The 20,650-nt window shown below is 52.8% G+C and overlaps 1 protein-coding gene across 1 annotated transcript; it reads right to left on the bottom strand.

Annotated features, from left to right (window-relative positions):
- Window positions 1-687: 687 nt before the first annotated feature.
- Window positions 688-19,775, bottom strand: LOXL1 (lysyl oxidase like 1). Its single transcript, XM_072934028.1, has 7 exons — window positions 18,587-19,775; window positions 12,701-12,809; window positions 10,240-10,377; window positions 8,109-8,265; window positions 7,113-7,208; window positions 5,260-5,375; window positions 688-802 (listed from the first exon to the last, which is right to left on the bottom strand). Exons 1-7 carry the CDS (start codon window positions 19,773-19,775, stop codon window positions 796-798), a joined length of 1,812 nt encoding a protein of 603 aa, XP_072790129.1. The 3' UTR covers window positions 688-795.
- Between the last annotated feature and the right edge of the window lie 875 nt (window positions 19,776-20,650).

A 20,650-nucleotide genomic window follows, 5' to 3' on the forward strand; every position in this document is an offset into this window, starting at 1 on the left:
AGTGTCCCCAATCCCAGTGTCCCTATTCCCATTCCCAATGTCCCCAATCCAATCCCAATGTCCCCAATCCCATCTCAATGTCCCCATTCCCAACGTCCCCAATCCCAGTGTCCCCAATCCCAGTGTCCCTATTCCCATTCCACTATCCCCAGTCCCATCTCAATGTCCCCAATCCCATCTCAGTGTCTCCATTCCCAACGTCCCCAATCCCATTCCCAACATCCCCATTCCCATCTCACTGTCCCCAATCCCAATGTCCCCATCCATCCCAATGTCCCCATTCCCAACGTCCCCAATTCCCATTCCCAACATCCCCATTCCCATCTCACTGTCCCCAATCCCAATGTCCCCAATCCCATCCCAATGTCCCCATTCCCGACCCCATTCCCAGCCCAAAAATTCCCAAATCCCAACTTCCGCTCTCTCCGGCTTTATTAAAGGCGGGAAAGCAGAAAAATTCCCTAAAAAAAAAAATTATGGGATTTCCCTCCCCAAATTCCCGGAGCTGTTTCCTTCCCCAATTTGGGGACGTTCCCAAAAATCCCCGAGGATTTGTAGGATCACGAGGATTTTCTGGAGCATTTTGAGGTTCCTGCTTTGATTCAGTCTTGGATTCCGTTGGGAAATGGGGGAAAAAACCGGGAAAAACGGGAAATTCGGGATAAAAAAGATTCCAAAGAGTCCTCGTGGTCTCCCCGCTTTTTATTGGGAAAAGGAATTTTGGGAACGCAGCGGAGCCACCTCGGGAACATCCCGGGAAAGGGGACGGGCGACGTGTCTGGGGTCCAGCTGCCATCAGGATCTGCGGGAAAATCCCAAAAATCCGTGGGAAATGGGGAAAATCCCAATTCCTGCCCCAAATCCAAAAAATTCCATGGGAAAGGAGGGAAATCCCAAATCCCATAAAATTCTGTGGAAAAGGAAGAAAAAACCAACCCAAATGGGCAAATCCCAGGAAATCCCTTGGAAAAGGAGCAAAGTCCCAATTCCTGCCCCAAATCCCAGAAAATTCCATGGGAAATGGGGAAAAGCCCAAATCCCACCCCAAATCCCAGAAAATTCCATGGGAAATGGGGAAAATCCCAATTACTGCTCCAAATTCCAGAAAAATCTGTGGGAAATGGGAAAAAATCCCAAATCCCACCCCAAATCCCAGAAAATTCCATGGGAAATGGGGAAAATCCCAAATCCCACCCCAAATCCCAGAAAATTCCATGGGAAATGGGGAAAATCCCAATTACTGCTCCAAATTCCAGAAAAACTGTGGGAAATGGGAAAAATCCCAAATCCCACCCCAAATCCCAGAAAATTCCATGGAAATGGGGAAAATCCCAAATCCTGCTCCAAATTCCAGAAAAATCTGTGGGAAATGGGAAAAATCCCAAATCCCACCCCAAATCCCAGAAAATACTGTGGGAAATTTGGAAAACCCCAAATCCTGATTTTTTTCCCTGACCTCCACCACCAAAAACAGCCCCAGAAAAAAAGGAAAAAAAGTGGGAAAAAAGCAGGAAAAAGTGGAAAAAGTGGGAAAAAAGCAGGAAAAAGTGGGAAAATTTGGGACAAAAGGGAAAAGTTGGGGAAAAATGGAAAATTGGGGGGAAAAGGAGAAATTTGGGGGAAAAAGCAGGGAAAAAACGGGGAAAGAGAGGAAAAAGGGGAAAGTTGGGAAACTGGAACAATGGGTTTTTTGGGGATCAGGGTTTTGGATCAGGGATTTTTGGGGCCAGGGCTCTTTTGGGGTGGTTTGGGGCCGTTTTGGGGCGGTTTTGGGGCCGTTTTGGGGCGGTTTTGGGGCCGTTTTGGGGTCGGGGTTTTTTAGGATCAGGGCTGTTTTGGGGTCAAGGATTTTAGGATCAGGGATTTTGGGATCAGGGATTTTTTAGGGTCGGGGCCATTTTGGGTGCTTTTGGGGCCATTTTGGGGCCATTTTGGGGCGGTTTTGGGGTCGAGGTTTTTTAGGATCAGGGATTTTGGGATCAGGGGTTTTTAGGGTCGGGGCCATTTTGGGGCAGTTTTGGGGCCGTTTTGGGGTCAAGGTTTTTTAGGATCAGGGATTTTAGGACCAGGGATTTTGGGATCAGGTCTGTTTTGGGGTTGGGGCCGTTTAGGGGCCGTTTTGGCGTTGGGGTTTTTTAGGATCAGGGATTTTGGGATCCGGGATTTTAGGTTTGGGGCTATTTTGGGGTGGTTTTGTCGCTGTTTTGGGGTCGGGGTTGTTTAGGATCAGGATTTTAGGATTAGGGATTTTAGGATCAGGGGATTTTAGGATCAGGGCTGTTTAGGGCTCAGGGATTTTAGGATCAGGGCCATTTTGGGATCGGGGATTTTTAGGGTTGTGGCTGTTTTGGGGTCAGGGCTGGTTTAGGATCAGGGATCTTTTGGCTCAGGGATTTTAGAATGAGAGATTTTGGGATCAGGGATTTTGGGGTTGGGGCCATTTTGGGGCAGTTTTGGGGCCGTTTTGGGGCCATTTTGGGTCAAGGTTTTTTAGGATCAGGGATTTTAGGACCAGGGATTTTGGGATCAGGTCTGTTTTGGGGTTGGGGCCGTTTTGGGGCCGTTTTGGGGCCGTTTTGGGGTCGGGGTTTTTTAGGATCAGGGATTTGGGGATCAGGGATTTTTTAGGGTTGGCGCTATTTTGGGGTGGTTTGGGGGCTATTTTGGGGTGGTTTTGGGGCTGTTTTGGGGTCAGGGCTGTTTAGGATCAGGGATTTTAGGATCAGAGGTTTTGGGATCTGAGATTTTGGGATCAGGGATTTTTGGAGTTGGGGCTGTTTTGGGGCTGCTTTGGGGTCATTTTGGGGTTGGTTTTTTTGGCTGTTTTGGGGTGGTTTTGGGGCAGTTTTGGGCCATTTTGGGGAGGTTTTGGGGCCGTTTTGGGGTCGGGGTTTTTTAGGATCAAGGATTTGGGGATCAGAGATTTTTAGGGTTGGCGCTATTTTGGGGTGGTTTTGTGACTGTTTTGGGGTCAGGATTGTTTAGAATCAGGGATTTTAGGATTAGGGATTTTAGGACCAGGGATTTTAGGATCAGGGCTGTTTAGGGCTCAGGGATTTTAGGATCAGGGGCCATTTTGGGATCGGGGATTTTTAGGTTGTGGCTGTTTTGGGGTCAGGGCTGTTTTAGGATCAGGGATCTTTTGGGCTCAGGGATTTTAGAATGAGAGATTTTGGGATCAGGGATTTTTGGGGTCAGGGCCATTTTGGGGCGGTTTTGGGCCGTTTTGGGGTCAGGGTTTTTTAGGATCAGGGATTTTGAGACCAGGGATTTTGGGATCAGGTCTGCTTTGGGGTTGGGGCCGTTTTGGGTCCGTTTTTGGGGTCGGGGTTTTTTAGGATCAGGGATTTTTAGGGTCGGGGCCATTTTGGGGTGCTTTTGGGGCCATTTTGGGGTGGTTTTGGGGTCGAGGTTTTTTAGGATCAGAGCTGTTTAGGGCTCAGGGATTTTTGGATCAAGTCATTTTGGGATCAGGGATTTTTAGGGTTGGGGCTGTTTTGGGGTCAGGGCTGTTTAGGATCAGGGATTTTAGGATCAGGGCTGTTTAGGGCTCAAGGATTTTAGGATCAGGGCCATTTTGGGATCGGGGATTTTTAGGGTTGGGGCCGTTTTGGGGTCAGGGCTGTTTTAGGCTCAGGGATTTTAGGATCAGGGATTTTAGGATCAGGGATTTTTGGGGGTTGGGGCCATTTTGGGGTGGTTTTGGGGTGGTTTTGGGGTCAGTTTTGGGGTCAGGGCTGTTTTAGGATCAGGGATCTTTTGGGCTCAAGGATTTTAGAATGAGAGATTTTGGATCAGGGATTTTTGGGGTCAGGGCCATTTTGGGGCCGTTTTGGGGGTCGGGGTTTTTTAGGATCAGGGATTTTTAGGGTCGGGGCCATTTTGGGGTGCTTTTGGGGCCATTTTGTGGTGGTTTTGGGGTCGAGGTTTTTTAGGATCAGAGCTGTTTAGGGCTCAGGGATTTTTGGATCAAGGTCATTTTGGATCAGGGATTTTTAGGGTTGGGGCTGTTTTGGGGTCAGGGCTGTTTTAGGATCAGGGATTTTAGGATCAGGGCTGTTTAGGGCTCAAGGATTTTAGGATCAGGGCATTTTGGGATCGGGGATTTTTAGGGTTGGGCCGTTTTGGGGTCAGGGCTGTTTTAGGCTCAGGGATTTTAGGATCAGGGATTTTAGGATCAGGGATTTTTGGGTTGGGCCATTTTGGGGTGGTTTTGGGGTGGTTTTGGGGTCAGTTTTGGGGTCAGGGCTGTTTTAGGATCAGGGATCTTTTGGGCTCAAGGATTTTAGAATGAGAGATTTTGGGATCAGGGATTTTTGGGGTCAGGGCCATTTTGGGCCGTTTTGGGGTCGGGGTTTTTTAGGATCAGGGATTTTTAGGGTCGGGGCCATTTTGGGATGCTTTTGGGGCCATTTTGGGGTGGTTTTGGGTCGAGGTTTTTTAGGATCAGGGCTGTTTTGGGATCAGGGATTTTAGGATCAGGGATTTTAGGATCAGAGATTTTGGGATCAGGGATTTTTGGAGTTGGGGCTGTTTTGGGGCCGCTTTGGGGTCGTTTTGGGGTGGTTTTGGGGCTGTTTTGGGGCAGTTTTGGGGCCATTTTGGGGCTGTTTTGGGGCCGTTTTGGGGTCGGGGTTTTTTAGGATCAGGGATTTTGGGATCAGGAATTTTTAGGGTTGGGGCTATTTTGAGGTGGTTTTGTGGCTGTTTTGGGGTCAGGGTTGTTTAGGATCAGGGATTTTAGGATCAGGGATTTTAGGATCAGGGATTTTAGGATCAGGGCCATTTTGGGATCAGTTATTTTTAGGGTTGTGGCTGTTTTGGGGTCAGGGCTGGTTTAGGATCAGGGATCTTTTGGGCTCAGGGATTTTAGAATGAGAGATTTTGGGATCAGGGATTTTTGGGGTCAGGGCCATTTTGGGGCAGTTTTGGGGCCATTTTGGGGTTGGGATTTTTTAGGATCAGGGATTTTGAGACCAGGGATTTTGGGATCAGGTTGGTTTTGGGGTTGGGGCCGTTTAGGGGCCGTTTTGGGGTGGGGGTTTTTTAGGATCAGGGATTTTAGGATCAGGGATTTTAGGATCAGGGATTTTAGGATCAGGGATTTTTGGGGTCGGGGCCATTTTGGGGCCATGTTGGGGTGGTTTTGGGGTCGGGGTTTTTTAGGCTCAGGGATTTTAGGATCAGAGATTTTAGGATCAGGTTTTTTTGGGGTTGGGGCCATGTTGGGGTGGTTTTGGGGTGGTTTTGGGGCCGTACTGGGCGATGCGGCAGTTGGAGGCGGTGGCGAAGCGCCCGCTGTAGTGGATGTGGCAGCGCACGACGTTGTTGGTGAAATCCGACTCCAGCACCAAATATTTGGGGTTCACCTGCACCTGGGGAGCCCCGAAAAGGAAAAATCCCAAAAAATCAGCAGGGACAAAAATCCCCCAAAAAATCCCAAAAGTCAAGAGGGAAATGGGAAAAAATCCCGAAAAATTATACATAAAATCCCAAAAATCAAGAGGGAAAATGGGAAAATCAGGGGGGAAAAAAATCCCCAAAAATTAAACAAAAAAATTCCAAAAATCAAGAGGGGAAATGGGAAAATAAGTGTGTGGGGGGGGGGGGGGAATCCCAAAAAATAAACAAAATATCCCAAAAAATAAACCAGGAAAAGGGAAAATCAAGGGGGGGGAGGGGGAAGCCCAAAAAATCCCAAAAATCAAGAGGGAAATGGAAAAAAATCCCAAAAAATTAAACAAAAAAATCCCAAAAATCAAGAGAGGAAATGGGAAAAAAAATCCCAAAAAATTAAACAAAAAAATCCCAAAAATCAAGAGGGGAAATGGGAAAATCAGTGGGCGGGGGGGGGGGGGGAAATCCCAAAAAATAAACAAAATATCCCAAAAAATAAACCAGGAAAAGGGAAAATCAAGGGGGGGGGGGGGAAGCCCAAAAAATCCCAAAAATCAAGAGGGAAAAAGGGAAAATCAGGGGGAAAAAAATCCCCAAAAATTAAACAAAAAAAATCCCAAAAGTTAACAGGGAAATGGGAAAATCAGGGGGGAAAAATTCTAAAAAATATTCCCAAAAAATCAACTGGGAAATGGGAAATTAGGCGGGCAGACCCAAAAAAATTGAACAAAAAAATCCCAAAAATTAAGAGGAGAAATGGGAAAATCAGAGGGGAAAAAACCCAAAAAAGAAACAAAATATCCCAAAAAAATCAAGACAACAGCGAAAATCAGGAGGAAAAAATCCCAAAAAATAAGAATAAAAAAAGCCCAAAATCCCAAAAGCACAGAAGGAAATGGGAAAAAAAGATGGAAAATCCCCTGGAAAAAACAGCCGGGTGGGAAAACCCGGAACGGGATTGGCCACCCCAAAATGTCCCCAAATGTCCCCAAATGTTCGAATCCCCACAAAGTCCCCAATGTCCCAAATGTCCCCAATTCCCCAATGTCCCAATGTCCCCAATGTCCCCAATGTCCCCAATGTCTTCAGTGCCCCCAGTCCACCCAATGTCCCCAATGTCCCCAGTGTCCCCAGTGTCCCAAATGTCCCCAATCCCCCATTGTCCCAAATGTCCCCAGTGTCCCCAAATATCCCCAATGTCCCCAATGTCCCCAATGTCTCCAATCCCCCAAATGTCCCCAATGTCCCCAGTGTCCCCAATGTCCCCAGTTTTCCCCAATGTCCCCAATTTCCCCAATTGTCCCCAATTGTCCCCAATGTCTCCAGTGTCCACAATGTCCCCATTCCCCCAATGTCCCCTCTGCCTCCAAAGTCCCCAAATGTCCCCAATGTCCCCAGGGTCCACAATGTCCCCAATCCCCCCAATGTCCCCAATGTCCCCAGTGTCCCCTCTGCCCCCAATGTCCCCAATCCCCCAATGTCCCAAATGTCCCCAAATGTCCCAAATCACCCCAATGTCCTCAGTGTCCCCAATGTCCCCAATCCCACCAAATGTCCTCAATCCCCCCAGTGTCCCCAATGTCTCCAATCACACCAATGTCCCCAATTGTCCCCAGTGTCCCCAATGTCCCCAATGTCCCCAATGTCCCCGATGTCCCAAATGTCCCCGATGTCCCCAATGTCCCCGATGTCCCCGATGTCCCCGATGTCCCCACCTTGAGGATGTAGTTCCCCGGGGGGACGTCGGTGATGTCGATCCACTGGCAGTCGATGTCGGCGTTGTACGTGTCGTAACAGCCCGGGGAGAGCCCCTGGATTGGGGTGAGAAACGGGGAAATTGGGCAAAAATGGGGAAATTGGGCAAAAATGGGGGAAAAGGGGGAAAATGGGGGGGAAAAGGGGGAAAAAGGGGAAAATATAGGAGAAAAATGGGGGGAAAAGGGACCCCTCGGGTGATGTAACAGCCTGGGCTGAGACCCTGAAAATGGGGTGAGAAATGGTGAAATTGGGCAAAAATGGGGGAAATTTTTAAAAAAAGGTGAAAACGGGAAAAAACCTTTAAAAATAGTGGAAAAATGGGAAAATATAGAAGAAAAATGGGGGGAAAGCGACGCCTTGGGTGATGTAACAGCCCAGGAGAGACCCTGGGAATGGGGTGAGAAATGGGGGAAATTGGGCAAAAATGGGAAAATTTTAAAAATGGGGGGAAAGGGAGAAAAAAAGGGTGGGAAATGGGGAAAAAAATCCAAAAATGGATCAAAAGGGACCCCTTGGGTGTTGTAACAGCCAAGTGACAGAAGTGACAAAGGCCATCGTCCCCCGGTGTCACCTGGGTGTGGGCGGTGCAGGTGCAGTGCCACAAATGGGGACAAAAGGGACAAAAAGGGACAGAAATGGACAAAAAGTGACAAAAGGGACGAAAAGAGACAGAAGGGGAGGAAAAAAGGGACAAAAAGGGAGAAAAAGGGACAAAAGGGGACTAAAAGTGACAGAAGTGACAAAGGCCATCGTCCCCACGTGTCACCTGGGTGTGGGCGGTGCAGGTGTAGTGCCACAAATGGGGACAAAAGGGACAAAAAGGGACAGAAATGGGCAAAAAATGACAAAAAGGGACAAAAAGAGAGAGAAAGGTACAGAAAGGGACAAAATAAAGGGACAAAAGGGGACTAAAAGTGACAGAAGTGACAAAGGTCATTGTCCCCAGGTGTCACCTGGGTGTGGGCGGTGCAGGCATAGCGCTTGAGGTGGCCGAAGTCGCAGGTGGTGTCCTCCAGGCAGAAGCTGGCCTTGTGTCCCTCGGCCACCCGCCGGCCCGAGGTGACATCCAGCAGGTCGTAGTGGCTGAACTCCGCCATGCTGTGGTAGTGCCTGGGGACACCGTGGGGACACCGTGGGGACACCATGGGGACACCATGGGACAGCATGGGGACATTGTGGGGACACCGTGGGGACACCGTGGGGACACCAGGGAGATAGGCTGGCGATGGACTGGGGACAGTGAGGACACCTTGGGGACACCAGGGCGACACTCTGGGGACACTTTGGGGACATTCAGAGGACAATTGGGACAATCAAGGGACACTCAGGGGACATTCAAGGGGACACTCAGGTGACATCCAGCAGGTCACAGTGACTGAACTCCGCCATGCTGTGGTAGTGCCTAGGGACACCAGGGGACAATCGGGGCACCATGGGGACACCACAGGACACCAGGGGACACCATAGGGACAGGCTGGGAACAGTGGGGACACCATGGGGACACTTTTGGGACATTCAGAGGACAATCAGGGACAGTCAGGGGACACTCAAGGGGACAGTGAGGGGACACTCAGGGGATAACAGGGGGACAGTCATGGGGACAGCCAGGGGACAAGCAGAGGAATTTCTGGGGACACTCAGGGGACACCGTGGGGACACCGTGGGGACAGGCTGGGGACAGTGGGGACACCATGGGGACACTTTGGGGACATTCAGAGGACAATCGGGACAATCAAGGGACACTCAGGAGACACTCAGGGGACAATGATGGGGACACTCAGGGGACACTCAGGAGAAACTCAGGGGACATTCAAGGGGACACTCAGGGGACACTCAGGGGACACCCAAGGGACACTCAGGGGACACCCAGGGGACACCCAGGGGACACCCAGGGGACACCCAAGGGACACTCAGGCTGTGTCCCAATGGGGACGTCCCCACCCCTTAGGGGCTGTGTGGGCAGGGAGGGGACATCAGTGCTGGGACACAGCAGGTGGCAGCTCCTGCCCTGGGGACAGTCACCGTGGCACAGGGGACATCGACTGCGGGGCGCGGTGGCTTTGGGGACAAGGAAGGTGACAGCAGCCCCAACAAAACCCCAAAAGTGACATAAAAAGGCGAAATTCCACGGAAACGCCTCGGAACTGTCACCAGAGGGGCTTGGCAAAGGGACAAGGCTGGGGACACTCCCGGGTGACAGCGGTGCCACTGCCACCATCACAGTGGCTTTGGGGACAAAAAGCCCAATGAAGGTGACACCAAGGTCCTAAATCAAAGCCACCAAGTGACACTGAAATGCCACTTGGAGCTGCCACCAGGGGCCGGGCTGAGGTTGGGGACACCTGGGGACACTCATAGGTGGCAGTGGTGACACTGCCACCATCACGGATGGTGACTTTGGGGACAAAGAGTTAAAGGACAATTCCCCTTTATGAAGACCCCAAAACGAAGCCACCAAACGGGGAAATGTCACCAAACTGCCACCAAAGCCCTTGGAGCTGCCACCCAGGGTTGGATTGAGGTTGGGGACACCTGGGGACACTCCTAGGTGGCAGTCACCACTGCCACCATCACGGATGGTGGCTTTGGGGACAAAGAGCTGAAGGACAATTCCCCTTTATGAAGACACCAAAGTGAAGCCACCAAACGGGGAAATGTCACCAAACTGCCACCAGCGCCCTTGGAGCTGCCACCCAGGGCTGGGGACACCTGGGGACACTCATAGGTGGCAGCGGTGACACTGCCACCATCATGGACGGTGGCTTTGGGGACAAAGAGCTGAAGGACATTTCCCCTTTATGAAGACCCCAAAGTGAAGCCACCAAACGGGGAAATGTCACCAAACTGCCACCAAAGCCCTTGGAGCTGCCACCAAGGGTTGGATTGAGGTTGGGGACACTCATAGGTGGCAGTGGTGACACTGTCACCATCATGGATGGTAGTTTTGGGGACAAAGAGCTGAAGGCCAATTCCCCTTTATGAAGACCCCAAAACGAAGCCACCAAATGGGGAAATGGCACTGAAACGCCACCCAGAGGTGTCCCCAGAGGGGGGGGACAGTCTGGGGACCCTGGGGACACTCACTGGTGGCAGCTGTGCCACTGCCAGCGGTGGCGGGGCTGGCTGGGCAGGAAGTCGGCCGTGCCCTGGTTCTTGACGCGCTGCGGGAAGCGCAGCAGCACCCGCACGTCGTAGTCGGTGGCCTCGGCCGCGTACGCCGTGCTGGGGACAGGGACGGGGACAGCTGCCACCGCTGCCACCGCTGGCACTGGTGGCACTGGTGGCACTGCCGCTGGCCCCGCCCTTCGGGAGGAATTCATTTCCCAGGGAAGTTCCTCCCATGGGAAAGGAAGGGATGGAGAGGGGAAAGTGCGGGCTGGGTCCCAGAGCCTTTTCCTTTTCCTTTTCCTTTTCCTTTTCCTTTTCCTTTTCCTTTTCCTTTTCCTTTTCCTTTTCCTTTTCCTTTTCCTTTTCCTTTTCCTTTTCCTTTTCCTTTTCCTTTTCCTTTTCCTTTTCCTTTTCCTTTTCCTTTTCCTTTTCCTTTTCCTTTTTTGTTTCCATATGTTCCTTTTCCTTTTCCTTTCCCATATTTTCCTTTCCCATATTTCCCTTCCCTTCCCTTCCCTTCCCTTCCCTTCCCTTCCCTTCCCTTCCCTTCCCTTCCCTTCCCTTCCCTTCCCTTCCCTTTTCCCTTTTCCCTTTTCCCTTTTCCCTTTTCCCTTTTCCCTTTTCCCTTTTCCCTTTTCCCTTTTCCCTTTTCCCTTTTCCCTTTTCCCTTTTCCCTTTTCCCTTTTCCCTTTTCCCTTTTCCCTTTTCCCCTTCATTTTCCCTCTTTCCCCTTCATTTTCCCCCCTTTCCCCCTTAATTTTTATCCCTTCTCCCTTTTATTTCCCCTTTTTTCCCTTTTTTCCCCTTTTTTCTTCCCCCCTCCCCCCCTTTTTTCCCTCTTCCCCTTTTCCCCCTTTCCCTTCCCCATTCCCTCTCCTCCACCCTTCACTTCCCTGTTCCCTTTCCCTTTTTTCCTTTTCCCTTTCCCCTTTTTCCTCATTCCTTTTCCTTTCCCCTTCCCTCTCTCCCCCCATCCCCTCCTTCCCAAAATTTCCCCATCTCCCCTTTCCCCTCTCCTTCCCCCCTTTTCTCCCCACATCCCCCCAACCCCAGAGCGCTCCCATTCCCAGGAATTCTCCCTCCCCCATTCCCAGGAATTCTCCCTCCCCCATTCCCAGGAATTCTCCCTCCCCCATTCCCAGGAATTTTCTCTCTCATTTCCAGGAATCCTCTCTCTTCCATTCCCAAGAATTTTCTCTCCCTGATTCCCAGGATCCTGTTTCCCATTCCCAAAATCCCGTCTCTCCCATTCCCGTATCCCGTTTCTCATTCCTGGATCCCATTTACAATTCCCAGGATCCCATGTCCCATGTCCCATTCCTGTATCCCATGTCCCATTCCCATATCGCATTTCCCATTCCTGGATCCTGTGTCCCATTCCCAGGATCCCATTTACCATTCCCAGGATCCCATTTCCCATTCCCATATCCCGTGTCCTGTTCCTATATCCCAGATCCCATGTCCTGTATCCTGTATCCCACACCCCCTATCCCATATCCCAAATCCCATATCCCATATCCCATATCCCATATCCCATATCCCATATCCCAAATCCTAAATCCCATATCCCATATCCCATATTCCATATCCCATACCCCATATCCCATATCCCATACCGCATATCCCACACCCCATATCCCATATCCCATACCCCCTATCCCATATCCCAAATCCCATATCCCATATCCCATATCCCATATCCCATATCCCATATCCCAAATCCTAAATCCCATATCCCATATCCCATATTCCATATCCCATACCCCATATCCCATATCCCATACCGCATATCCCACACCCCATATCCCATATCCTATACCCCATATCCCATATCCCATATCCCATACCACATATCCTGTATCCCATATCCCATATCCCATATCCCATATCCCGTATCCCATATCCCATATCCCATATCCCGTATCCCATATCCCATATCCCGTATCCCATATCCCATATCCCATATCCCATATCCCATATCCCGTATCCCATATCCCACACCCCATATCCCATACCCCATATCCCATATCATATATTCCATATCCCAAATCCCAAATCCCGTGTCCCTGTACCTGGCGAGGCAGCGCTCCTCGGCGGCGCAGCGCAGCGCGTACAGATGATCCCAAATCCCAAATCCCAAATCCCAAATCCCAAATCCCAAATCCCAAATCCCATATCCCCAAATCCCATATCCCAAATCCCATATCCCAAATCCCAAATCCCGTATGTCCCACCTGGCGAGGCAGCGCTCCTCGGCGGCGCAGCGCAGCGCGTACAGATGATCCCAAATCCCCTATCCAAATCCCAAACCCCAAATCCCAAATCCCAAATCCCAAATCCCATATCCCAAATCCCAAATCCCATATCCCAAACCCCAAATCCCAAATCCCAAATCCCAAATCCCAAATCCCATATCCCAAATCCCATGTCCCTGTACCTGGCGAGGCAGCGCTCCTCGGCGGCGCAGCGCAGCGCGTACAGATGCGCTCTCTGCACGTACGTCGAGGCCTGCACGTAGCTGGGGTCCGGCACCAGATCCGGGAGACCTGCGGGAAACGGGATCGGGATCGGGATTGGGGAAATCGGGATCAGATCTGGGAGACCTGATGGGAAATGGGATGGGGATAGGGGAATTCCAGGATCAGATCCAGGAGAGCTGCTGGGAAACGGGATTGGGGAAATCAGGATCAGGTCCTGGAGATCTGCCAGGAAACAGGATTGTGATTGTGATTGTGATTGTGATTGTGATTGGGATTGGGATTGGGATCGGGATTGGGGAAATCGGGATCAGATCTGGGAGACCTGACGGGAAATGGGATGGGGATAGGGGAATTCCGGGATCAGATCCAGGAGAGCTGCTGGGAAACAGGATTGGGATTGGGATTGGGGAAATCAGGATCAGATCTGGGAGAGCTGCTGGGAAATGGGATGGGGATTGGGGAAATCGGGATCAGATCTGGGAGATCTGCCAGGAAACAGGATTGGGATTGGGATTGGGGAAATCGGGATCAGATCTGAGAGAGCTGCCAGAGAACAGGATCGGGATCAGGGAAATCTGGGATCAGGTCAGAGAGAGCTGCTGGGAAACAAGATTGGGATTGGGGAAACCGGGATCAGATCCGGGAGACCTGCGGGAAACGGGAACCAGATCAGAATTGGGGAAATCCAGGGTCAGGTCAGGGAGAACTGCTGGGAAACAGGATTGGGATTGGGGAAATCGGGATCAGATCCGGGAGACCTGCGGGAAACGGGAACCAGATCAGAATTGGGAAATCCAGGGTCAGGTCAGGGAGAACTGCTGGGAAACGGGATTGGGATCGGGGAAATAAGGATGAGATCCAGGAGACCTGAGGGAAACGGGATCAGGATTGGGGAAATCAGGATCAGATCTGGGAGAGTTGCTGGAAAACGGGATCAGGATCAGGACTGTGGAATTCCGGGTTCAGGTCTGGGAGAACTGCGGGAAACGGGATCGGGATTAGGAACAGGGATTGGGACAGGGTCTGGGGACATCCAGGATCAGATCCCGGAAAACAGGGACATCCCTGGGGACATCATTGGGAACAGGGATTGAGGACAGGGACATCCCTGGGACTGGGGACAGGGACATCCCTGAGCGCAGTTACTGGAGACACGTTTTTCCCTGGTTTTCCCCATTTTCCACCCAATTTCCCCCATTTCTTCCAAATTTTCCCCATTTTTTCCAATTTCTCCCCATGTTTTTCCCTGTTTTTCCCATTTCCTCCTGTTTTTCCCCCTTGTCTCCCATTTTTCCCATTTTCCCCTGGTTTTCCCAGTTTTTCCCTCTTTTTCCCATTTCCTCCTGTTTTTCCCCCTTCTCTCCCATTTTTCCCATTTTCCCCTGTTTTTCCCCATTTTTTCCCTGGTTTTCCCTGGTTTTCTCTGTTTTATCTTTGTTTTATCTCTTTTATCCCCATTTTTCCCCCATTCTCCCCCCTTCCCTCCCCCATTTTCCCCTATTTTCCCCTGTTTTTCCCCTTCCCCCCCATTTTCCCTGTTTCCCCCAATTTTCCCCATTTCCCCCCATTTGCCCCCCATTTTTTCCCAATTTTTGCCTATTTTTCCCTATTTCCCCAATTTTTCCTTGCTTTTCCCCATTTCCCCCCCGTTTTCCCCCATTTTTTCTCCATTTTCCCCCCGTTTTTCCCCATTTTTCCCCGTTTTTCCCTGGGAAGGAGAACAATGCCTCCTTGTTTCTGGGCCTGCCTTCCCGGGAGGGATCACGTCATTCCTTTGGAGCTCATTTCCTGCCCCATTCCCGCTGATGTAATTCCCAGGGGGACCCAAAAAATAAAAGCCGGGAGAGCTTGGAAAAAACTTCTCCCCCATCCCTTAAAAAAATTCCTAACAAAAAAAAACCAAAAAAAACCCCATGGAAAACCACCCCGGGCTGGCCAAGGAAAAGTTTTCCATCCTTTCAGATTTTTTTTCCCTCCCTGCTGTTGTTTATTCCAAGGAATTCTTGGAAGCTCCGGAGCGAAATCCGACTCCCCGACCAACGGGGAGTTTTATGGGATTTGGATTTTCCCCTTTCCCGCTGGATTCTGCCCTGGGATGGCCCCGTTGTTTTTATAGGATCTCACGCCTACTTTTTGGGGTCAAACCTCTGGAATTCACGGGATATCAGGATTCCCACCTCTGGAATTGTCCCAGTCCCACCCCAGATTCTGGGGGGTTTTGCTGAGGCTTCCCAAAAATCCAGGGAAAAGCGGCCCTGGATCAGGACAAACCCAGTGGGAAAAGGGTTTTGGGTTTCCCGCCCGGCCCCGCGGCCGCCCCGGGAGCTGCCAGAGGAGATTTCCGTCTGTTCCCGGGGAAAATCGGGATCACGGGCCCTGTTTGTGCAGGTGTCGGGATCAGTGGGACAATCCCACAGGGACAATCCCATGGAAAAGTGGGAGAGGCCAGGAGCAGAGGGAACGGGAATGGGGAGACCGGAGATACCAGGGGAATTCTGGCTTCCCATCCCGTCAATCCCATCCCAATCCTGTTCCCAATCCTAATTCCAATTCCATTCACAATGCCAATTCCATCCCATCAATCCCATCCCAATCCCATTCCCAATCCTAATTCCAATTCCATTCACAATTCCAATCCCAATCCCAATTCCATTCACAATCCAAATCCCAACAACCCCATCCCAATCCCATCGATCCCAATCCTAATTCCAATTCCATTCACAGTCCCAATCCCATCAATCCCATCCCAATCCTGTTCCCAATCCAAATCCCAATCCCATTCCCAATCCCATCTCATCCGATCAATCCTGTTCCTAATCCTGTTCCCAATCCTAATTCCAATTCCATTCACAATCCCAATCCCATCAATCCCAATCCTAATTCCAATCTCATCCCACCCCATTCCATCAGTTTTATCCCATAAATTCCAATCCTAATCCTAATCCCAATTCTATTCCCATCCTATCCCATTCCCAATCCTAATTCCAATTCTATTCACAATCCCAATCCCATCAATCCCAATCCCAATTCCATCCCATCCCAAGCCTATCAATCCCATCCCAACAATCCCAATCCCAATCCTAATCCCATCCCCACGGAATCCTGGGATTCCCAGCCCCTGGAACCACCCCAATCCCAAATCCTACCCCACCAAAGGGAGATTTTCCCGGGAATTCCAACACCTCCCGGCCCTTCCGGGGCTGACACCAAACTCCCGCTTGGTGGGACCCAAGTTCCCAGCGCTCCATGGAATTCCCAAATCCCATTTTCCTTCCAAAACCAAACCTGGGGGACCCAATCCATGGGGCCAGGGGGGAAATCCCTCCTGGAAATGGGATCGGGGTTGGGATCCACTGGGGATGGGATCAGGGTTGGGATTGGGATCAGGAACCCCTGGAGATGGGATCGGGGTCAGGATTGGGATGAGGAGCCCCTGGAGATGGGATCGGGGTCAGGATTGGGATGAGGAACCCCTGGAGATGGGATCGGGGTCAGGATTGGGATGAGGAACCCCTGGAGATGGGATCGGGGTCAGGATTGGGATGAGGAACCCCAGGAAGTGGGATCGGGGTTGGGATTGGGATGAGGAACCCCAGGAAGTGGGATCAGGGTCAGGACTGGGGTTGGGAAGCCCCTTGAGATGGGATCGGGGTTGGGATTGGGGTGAGGAACCCCCAGAGATGGGATCCAAGTAAGGGTTGGAATCAGGAACCCCTGGAGATGGGATTGGGGTCGGGATTGGGGTCAGGAAGATTTTGGAGATGGGATCAGGATGAAGAAACCCCCTGGAAATGGGATCAGGGTTGGGATCTGGGCAGGGAAAACTTTTGGGGTCTGGAGCCCCCTTCCCTTCCCTTCCCTTTCCCACCCCCTGGAGCTGCTCCCGTCCCTCCCGCCTCTGGATCAGGCCTGGAATTTTCCCAGCGCCTCTTCCCAGATTTCCCCAGGCCCCATTCCCACAGAAACCCCGCTAATTCCCGCTAAAACAGAGGGATCGGATTCCTTCCCTCATTAACCCGGAATGCCGAACATTCCTGCCAGATCCGGCCGGGATTAGGAGGCTCCCGAGGAGCTTTGGACACAGAATTAATTGTTAATAATTATTAATTAACAATAATGCCGAATCCGGCGCCAACCATTGTTTTCTCCAATTAGGATCCCCGGAAGGTGACAGAGAGGTGACAGAGAGGTGACAACATTCCCAAAACACGGCGAGTGACCCGGAATTTCACGGGATCGGCTGGATTTCCCAGGAAATTTCTCCAGGAAAAACGGGAAGCTCTGGGAATTTGGGTGTCCCAAATTCCCTGGCGGAGCCACCGGCACCTCTCGGGATCCTGGAAGGACACGGACGCTGCCAAAGGGGAATTTGGCCGGAATCTTTCCCGGGGAATTTGGCCGGAATTTTTCCCGGGGAATTTGGCCGGAATCTTTACCGGGTCATGGGCAGGGCAGCTGTCCTTGAATGTCCCTCCAGAGCCTCGGGAATTCCGGCTTTCCCTGAAGGTGTCCCCAAATTCCTCCCATCCTTCACCCCCCACACCCCATTCCCAGGTTCTCCTGCGATCCCAAAAATCCCCTTTCCCGAGTTTTTCCCGCAGCGTTCCCTCCCTGGCTGTGCAGGGTAGGGCAGGGCCCTTCCCAAAACCCCAAATCCTCCGGGATGGCTTTTCCCAGAAAACTGGGATGGGGCTGGGCAGGGCACGGCCGCAGGCTGGGATGGGATTCCCGAGGGATGGGCTGGGAACGGCTCCCAAGGGCTCGAAAACTCTTGGAAAGCTCATCCCAAATCCACGGGATTTCATTGGGATGGGGAGGGAATGACCCCGGAGTGACCCCGGAGTGACCCCGGAGTGACCCCGGAGTGACCCCGGAGTGACTGGAGCACAGATCCATTCCCAAAAATCCGGGAATGGAGCATGTCCTGGCTGGGATAAAGGGGATCCAGCCCTGTCCCATCCCAAATATCCCATGGATAATCAGGATCCAGCCCTGTCCCATCCCGCTGTGATCCCAAACCACGGCACAGGAACATCCCACAAATTTGGGATTACCTGGGAAATGGCACAGCCCCGTCCCAAAATTTGGGATTACCTGGGAAATGGCACAGCCCCGTCCCAAAATTTGGGATTACCTGGGAAATGGCACAGCCCCATCCCAAAATTTGGGATTACCTAGGAAATGGCACAGCCCCATCCCAAAATTTGGGATTACCTGGGAAATGGCACAGCCCCATCCCAAAATTTGGGATTACCTGGGAAATGGCACAGCCCCATCCCAAAATTTGGGATTACCTGGGAAATGGCACAGCCCCATCCCAAAATTTGAGATTACCTGGGAAATGGCACAGCCCTGTCCCAAAATTTGGGATTGTCTGTGACAGACCCCAGGAATGACCTTGGACACGGTCTGGCCTCATCCCACAAATTTGGGGTGCCCTGGGACACAGCACAGCCACATCCCAAAATTTGGGATTACCTGGGAAATGGCACAGCCCCATCCCAAAATTTGGGATTACCAGGGAAATGGCACAGCCCCATCCCAAAATTTGGGATTACCTGGGAAATGGCACAGCCCCATCCCAAAATGATGGCACAGCCCCATCCCAAAATTTGGGATTACATGGGGAATGGCACAGCCCCATCCCAAAATTTGGGATTGCCTGTGACAGACCCCAGGAATGACCTTGGACACGGCACAGTCATATCCCAAAATTTGGGATGCCCTGGGACACGGCCCGGCCCCATCCCAGTCCCAGGCCCTGCTCCCCATTCCCATCATTCCCAAACCCCCTCTGGCGAATCCCGGGAATTCCGCCCATCCCAAGGAACCCCCAAACTCACCTCGCGCCCCAAAGCTGGGCCTGTAGACGCTGCCCACGCTGAGCCGGGCTTGGCTGTCGGGCACCGCCTGTGGAATTTCGGGAACGAAGGGCTCGGGATGAGGCACCCCAAAAGATTCGGGCGCCCGGAAGGGCGGCTGCGCCTCCTGGGGCGGGAATTGCGCCCCAAATCCCAGATTTTCCATGGATCCCAGGTTGGGATCGGCATCGGCGTCGTGGTACAGGCTGTGGGAATAGCGGCGGTCCAGCGGCACTCCCGCGGCTCCGTAGGGATGCGGCTCCTCCCCGAAATCCTCGGGAAGCGCGCGGGGCTGGAGCGGGAACGCCAGCCCGGTCCCTGTCCCCAGCGGTGTCCCCATTCTCGTCCCCATTTCTGTCCCCATAGGTGTTCCCATCCCTGTCCCCATAGGTGTTCCCATCCCTGTCCCCATAGGTGTCCCCATCCCTGTCCCCATAGGTGCCCCTATTCTTGTCCCTATTTCTGTCCCCATCCCTGTCCCCATTGGTGCCCCCATCCCTGTCCCCATAGGTGTCCCTATTCGTGTCCCCATTTCTGTCCCCATCCCTGTCCCCAATCTTGTCCCCATTTCTGTCCCCATCCCTGTCCCCATCCCTGTCCCCGCCGCCACCGCGCTCCGCGACGCGGGGACACCCTCGGGGCGCTCCCCGTGCGGTGCCACCCCCGCGGCGACAAAGGGCGGCTGTCCCGCCACCCCCGCGGCGACAAAGGGCGGCTGTCCCGCCGAGGCGAAGGCGAACGACGACACCGCCACCCCCGAGGCTGTCGCGCCCGCCTGTCGCCCGCGCCCCGCTTGTCGCCGCTGTCCCCCCGCGCCGTCGCCCAGCGGCCCGTCCCGCCAGTTGGGCGGCACCTGGCCGAACCCGAAGGGATGTCGCGCTTGTCCCCGCACTGTCCCCGAGGCGGGCGCCTGGCGGCGGACGCTGCCGCCCGTCCCCGCTGTCCCCGCTGTCCCCGCTGTCCCCGCTGTCCCCGCTGTCCCCGCCAGCCACAGGCGGCTGCCCGCGGGCCGCTCCTGCCCGGCGGGCACGAACTCGGCGCCGCTGTTGAGGAGGCTGTAGAGCCGCCCGTTGTTCTCCCACTGGATCAGCTGCCGCCACGGCTCCTGCGCCGCCGCCAGCAGCAGCAGCGCGGCCCAGAGCGCCCCTCGCCGCCACAGCCCCGCCGCCATCGGTCCCCGGCCGGTGGCACCGCTGGTGACACCGCTGGTGGCACCGCCGAGCGCCGCTCGGGCCCGTCCCGCTCGGAGCGCGGGGCCGGCAGCGCCTCCGCCGCCTCCTTTTCCTCCTCCTCCTCCTCCTCCTCCTCCTCTTTTTCCTTTTTTCCCCTCCTCCTTTTCCTCCTTCTCCGCTTCTTTCTCCTCTTTTCCCTTCTCCTCCTTTTCCAAGCCTTCCTCCCTCCTCTTCCTCCTCCTCTCCTCCTCCTCCTTTTCCTTCTCCTCCTCCTCTTTTTCCTCCTCCTCCTCTTTTTCCTCCTCCTCTTTTTCCTCCTCCTCCTCTTTTTCCTCCTCCTCCTCCACCTCCTCCTCTTTCTCCTTCTCCTCCTCCTCCTTTTCCTTCTCCTCCTTTTCCAAGCCTTCCTCCCTTCTCCTCCTCCTCCTCCGACCCCGCCTCCTCCTCCTCTTTTTCCTCCTCCTGTCCCTCCTTCTCCTTCTCCCCCTTTTCCAAACCTTCCTCCCACTCCCTCCTTTCCCTCCTCCTCCTCTTTTTCCTTCTCCTCCTCCTTCTCCTTTTCCAAGCCTTCCTCCTCCTCCTCCTCCTCCTCCCCTTTTTCCTTCTCCCCCTTTTCCAAGCCTTCATCCCTCTCCCTCCTCCTCCTCCGCAGGAATTCTGCTGCAGTTCCGCGGGATTCGCTCCAAGACTTCTCTCGCCGAGCGGATCCCCCACTCCGGAAGTGCATCCAGGCGGGAAAAAAACCTTGGAATTTTCACTTTTCCCTAATTTTTTAACCCCGGGCTGACTCCCGGAGTGAATTTTGGGTGGAATTCCTCCGGATTCGGTCCCGGGAAGCGCCTCCAGAGCGGATCCGGCCCTCCGGGAGAAGGCG

Source organism: Taeniopygia guttata, chromosome 10, assembly GCF_048771995.1.
Source record: "Taeniopygia guttata chromosome 10, bTaeGut7.mat, whole genome shotgun sequence".
Classification (NCBI taxonomy): domain Eukaryota; kingdom Metazoa; phylum Chordata; class Aves; order Passeriformes; family Estrildidae; genus Taeniopygia; species Taeniopygia guttata.

Bases quoted from the DNA above. Each gene is read 5' to 3' on its own strand.
- LOXL1 (XM_072934028.1), bottom strand. From the start codon at position 19,775: ATGGCGGCGGGGCTGTGGCGGCGAGGGGCGCTCTGGGCCGCGCTGCTG. The intron at 8,266-10,239 runs GTGAGTGTCCCC...CGGTGTCCCCAG, and splicing joins CAGTGGCACAGCTGCCACCA to GCACTACCACAGCATGGCGG. The intron at 7,209-8,108 runs GTGACACCTGGG...ACCCCAATCCAG, and splicing joins CCTGCACCGCCCACACCCAG to GGGCTCTCCCCGGGCTGTTA.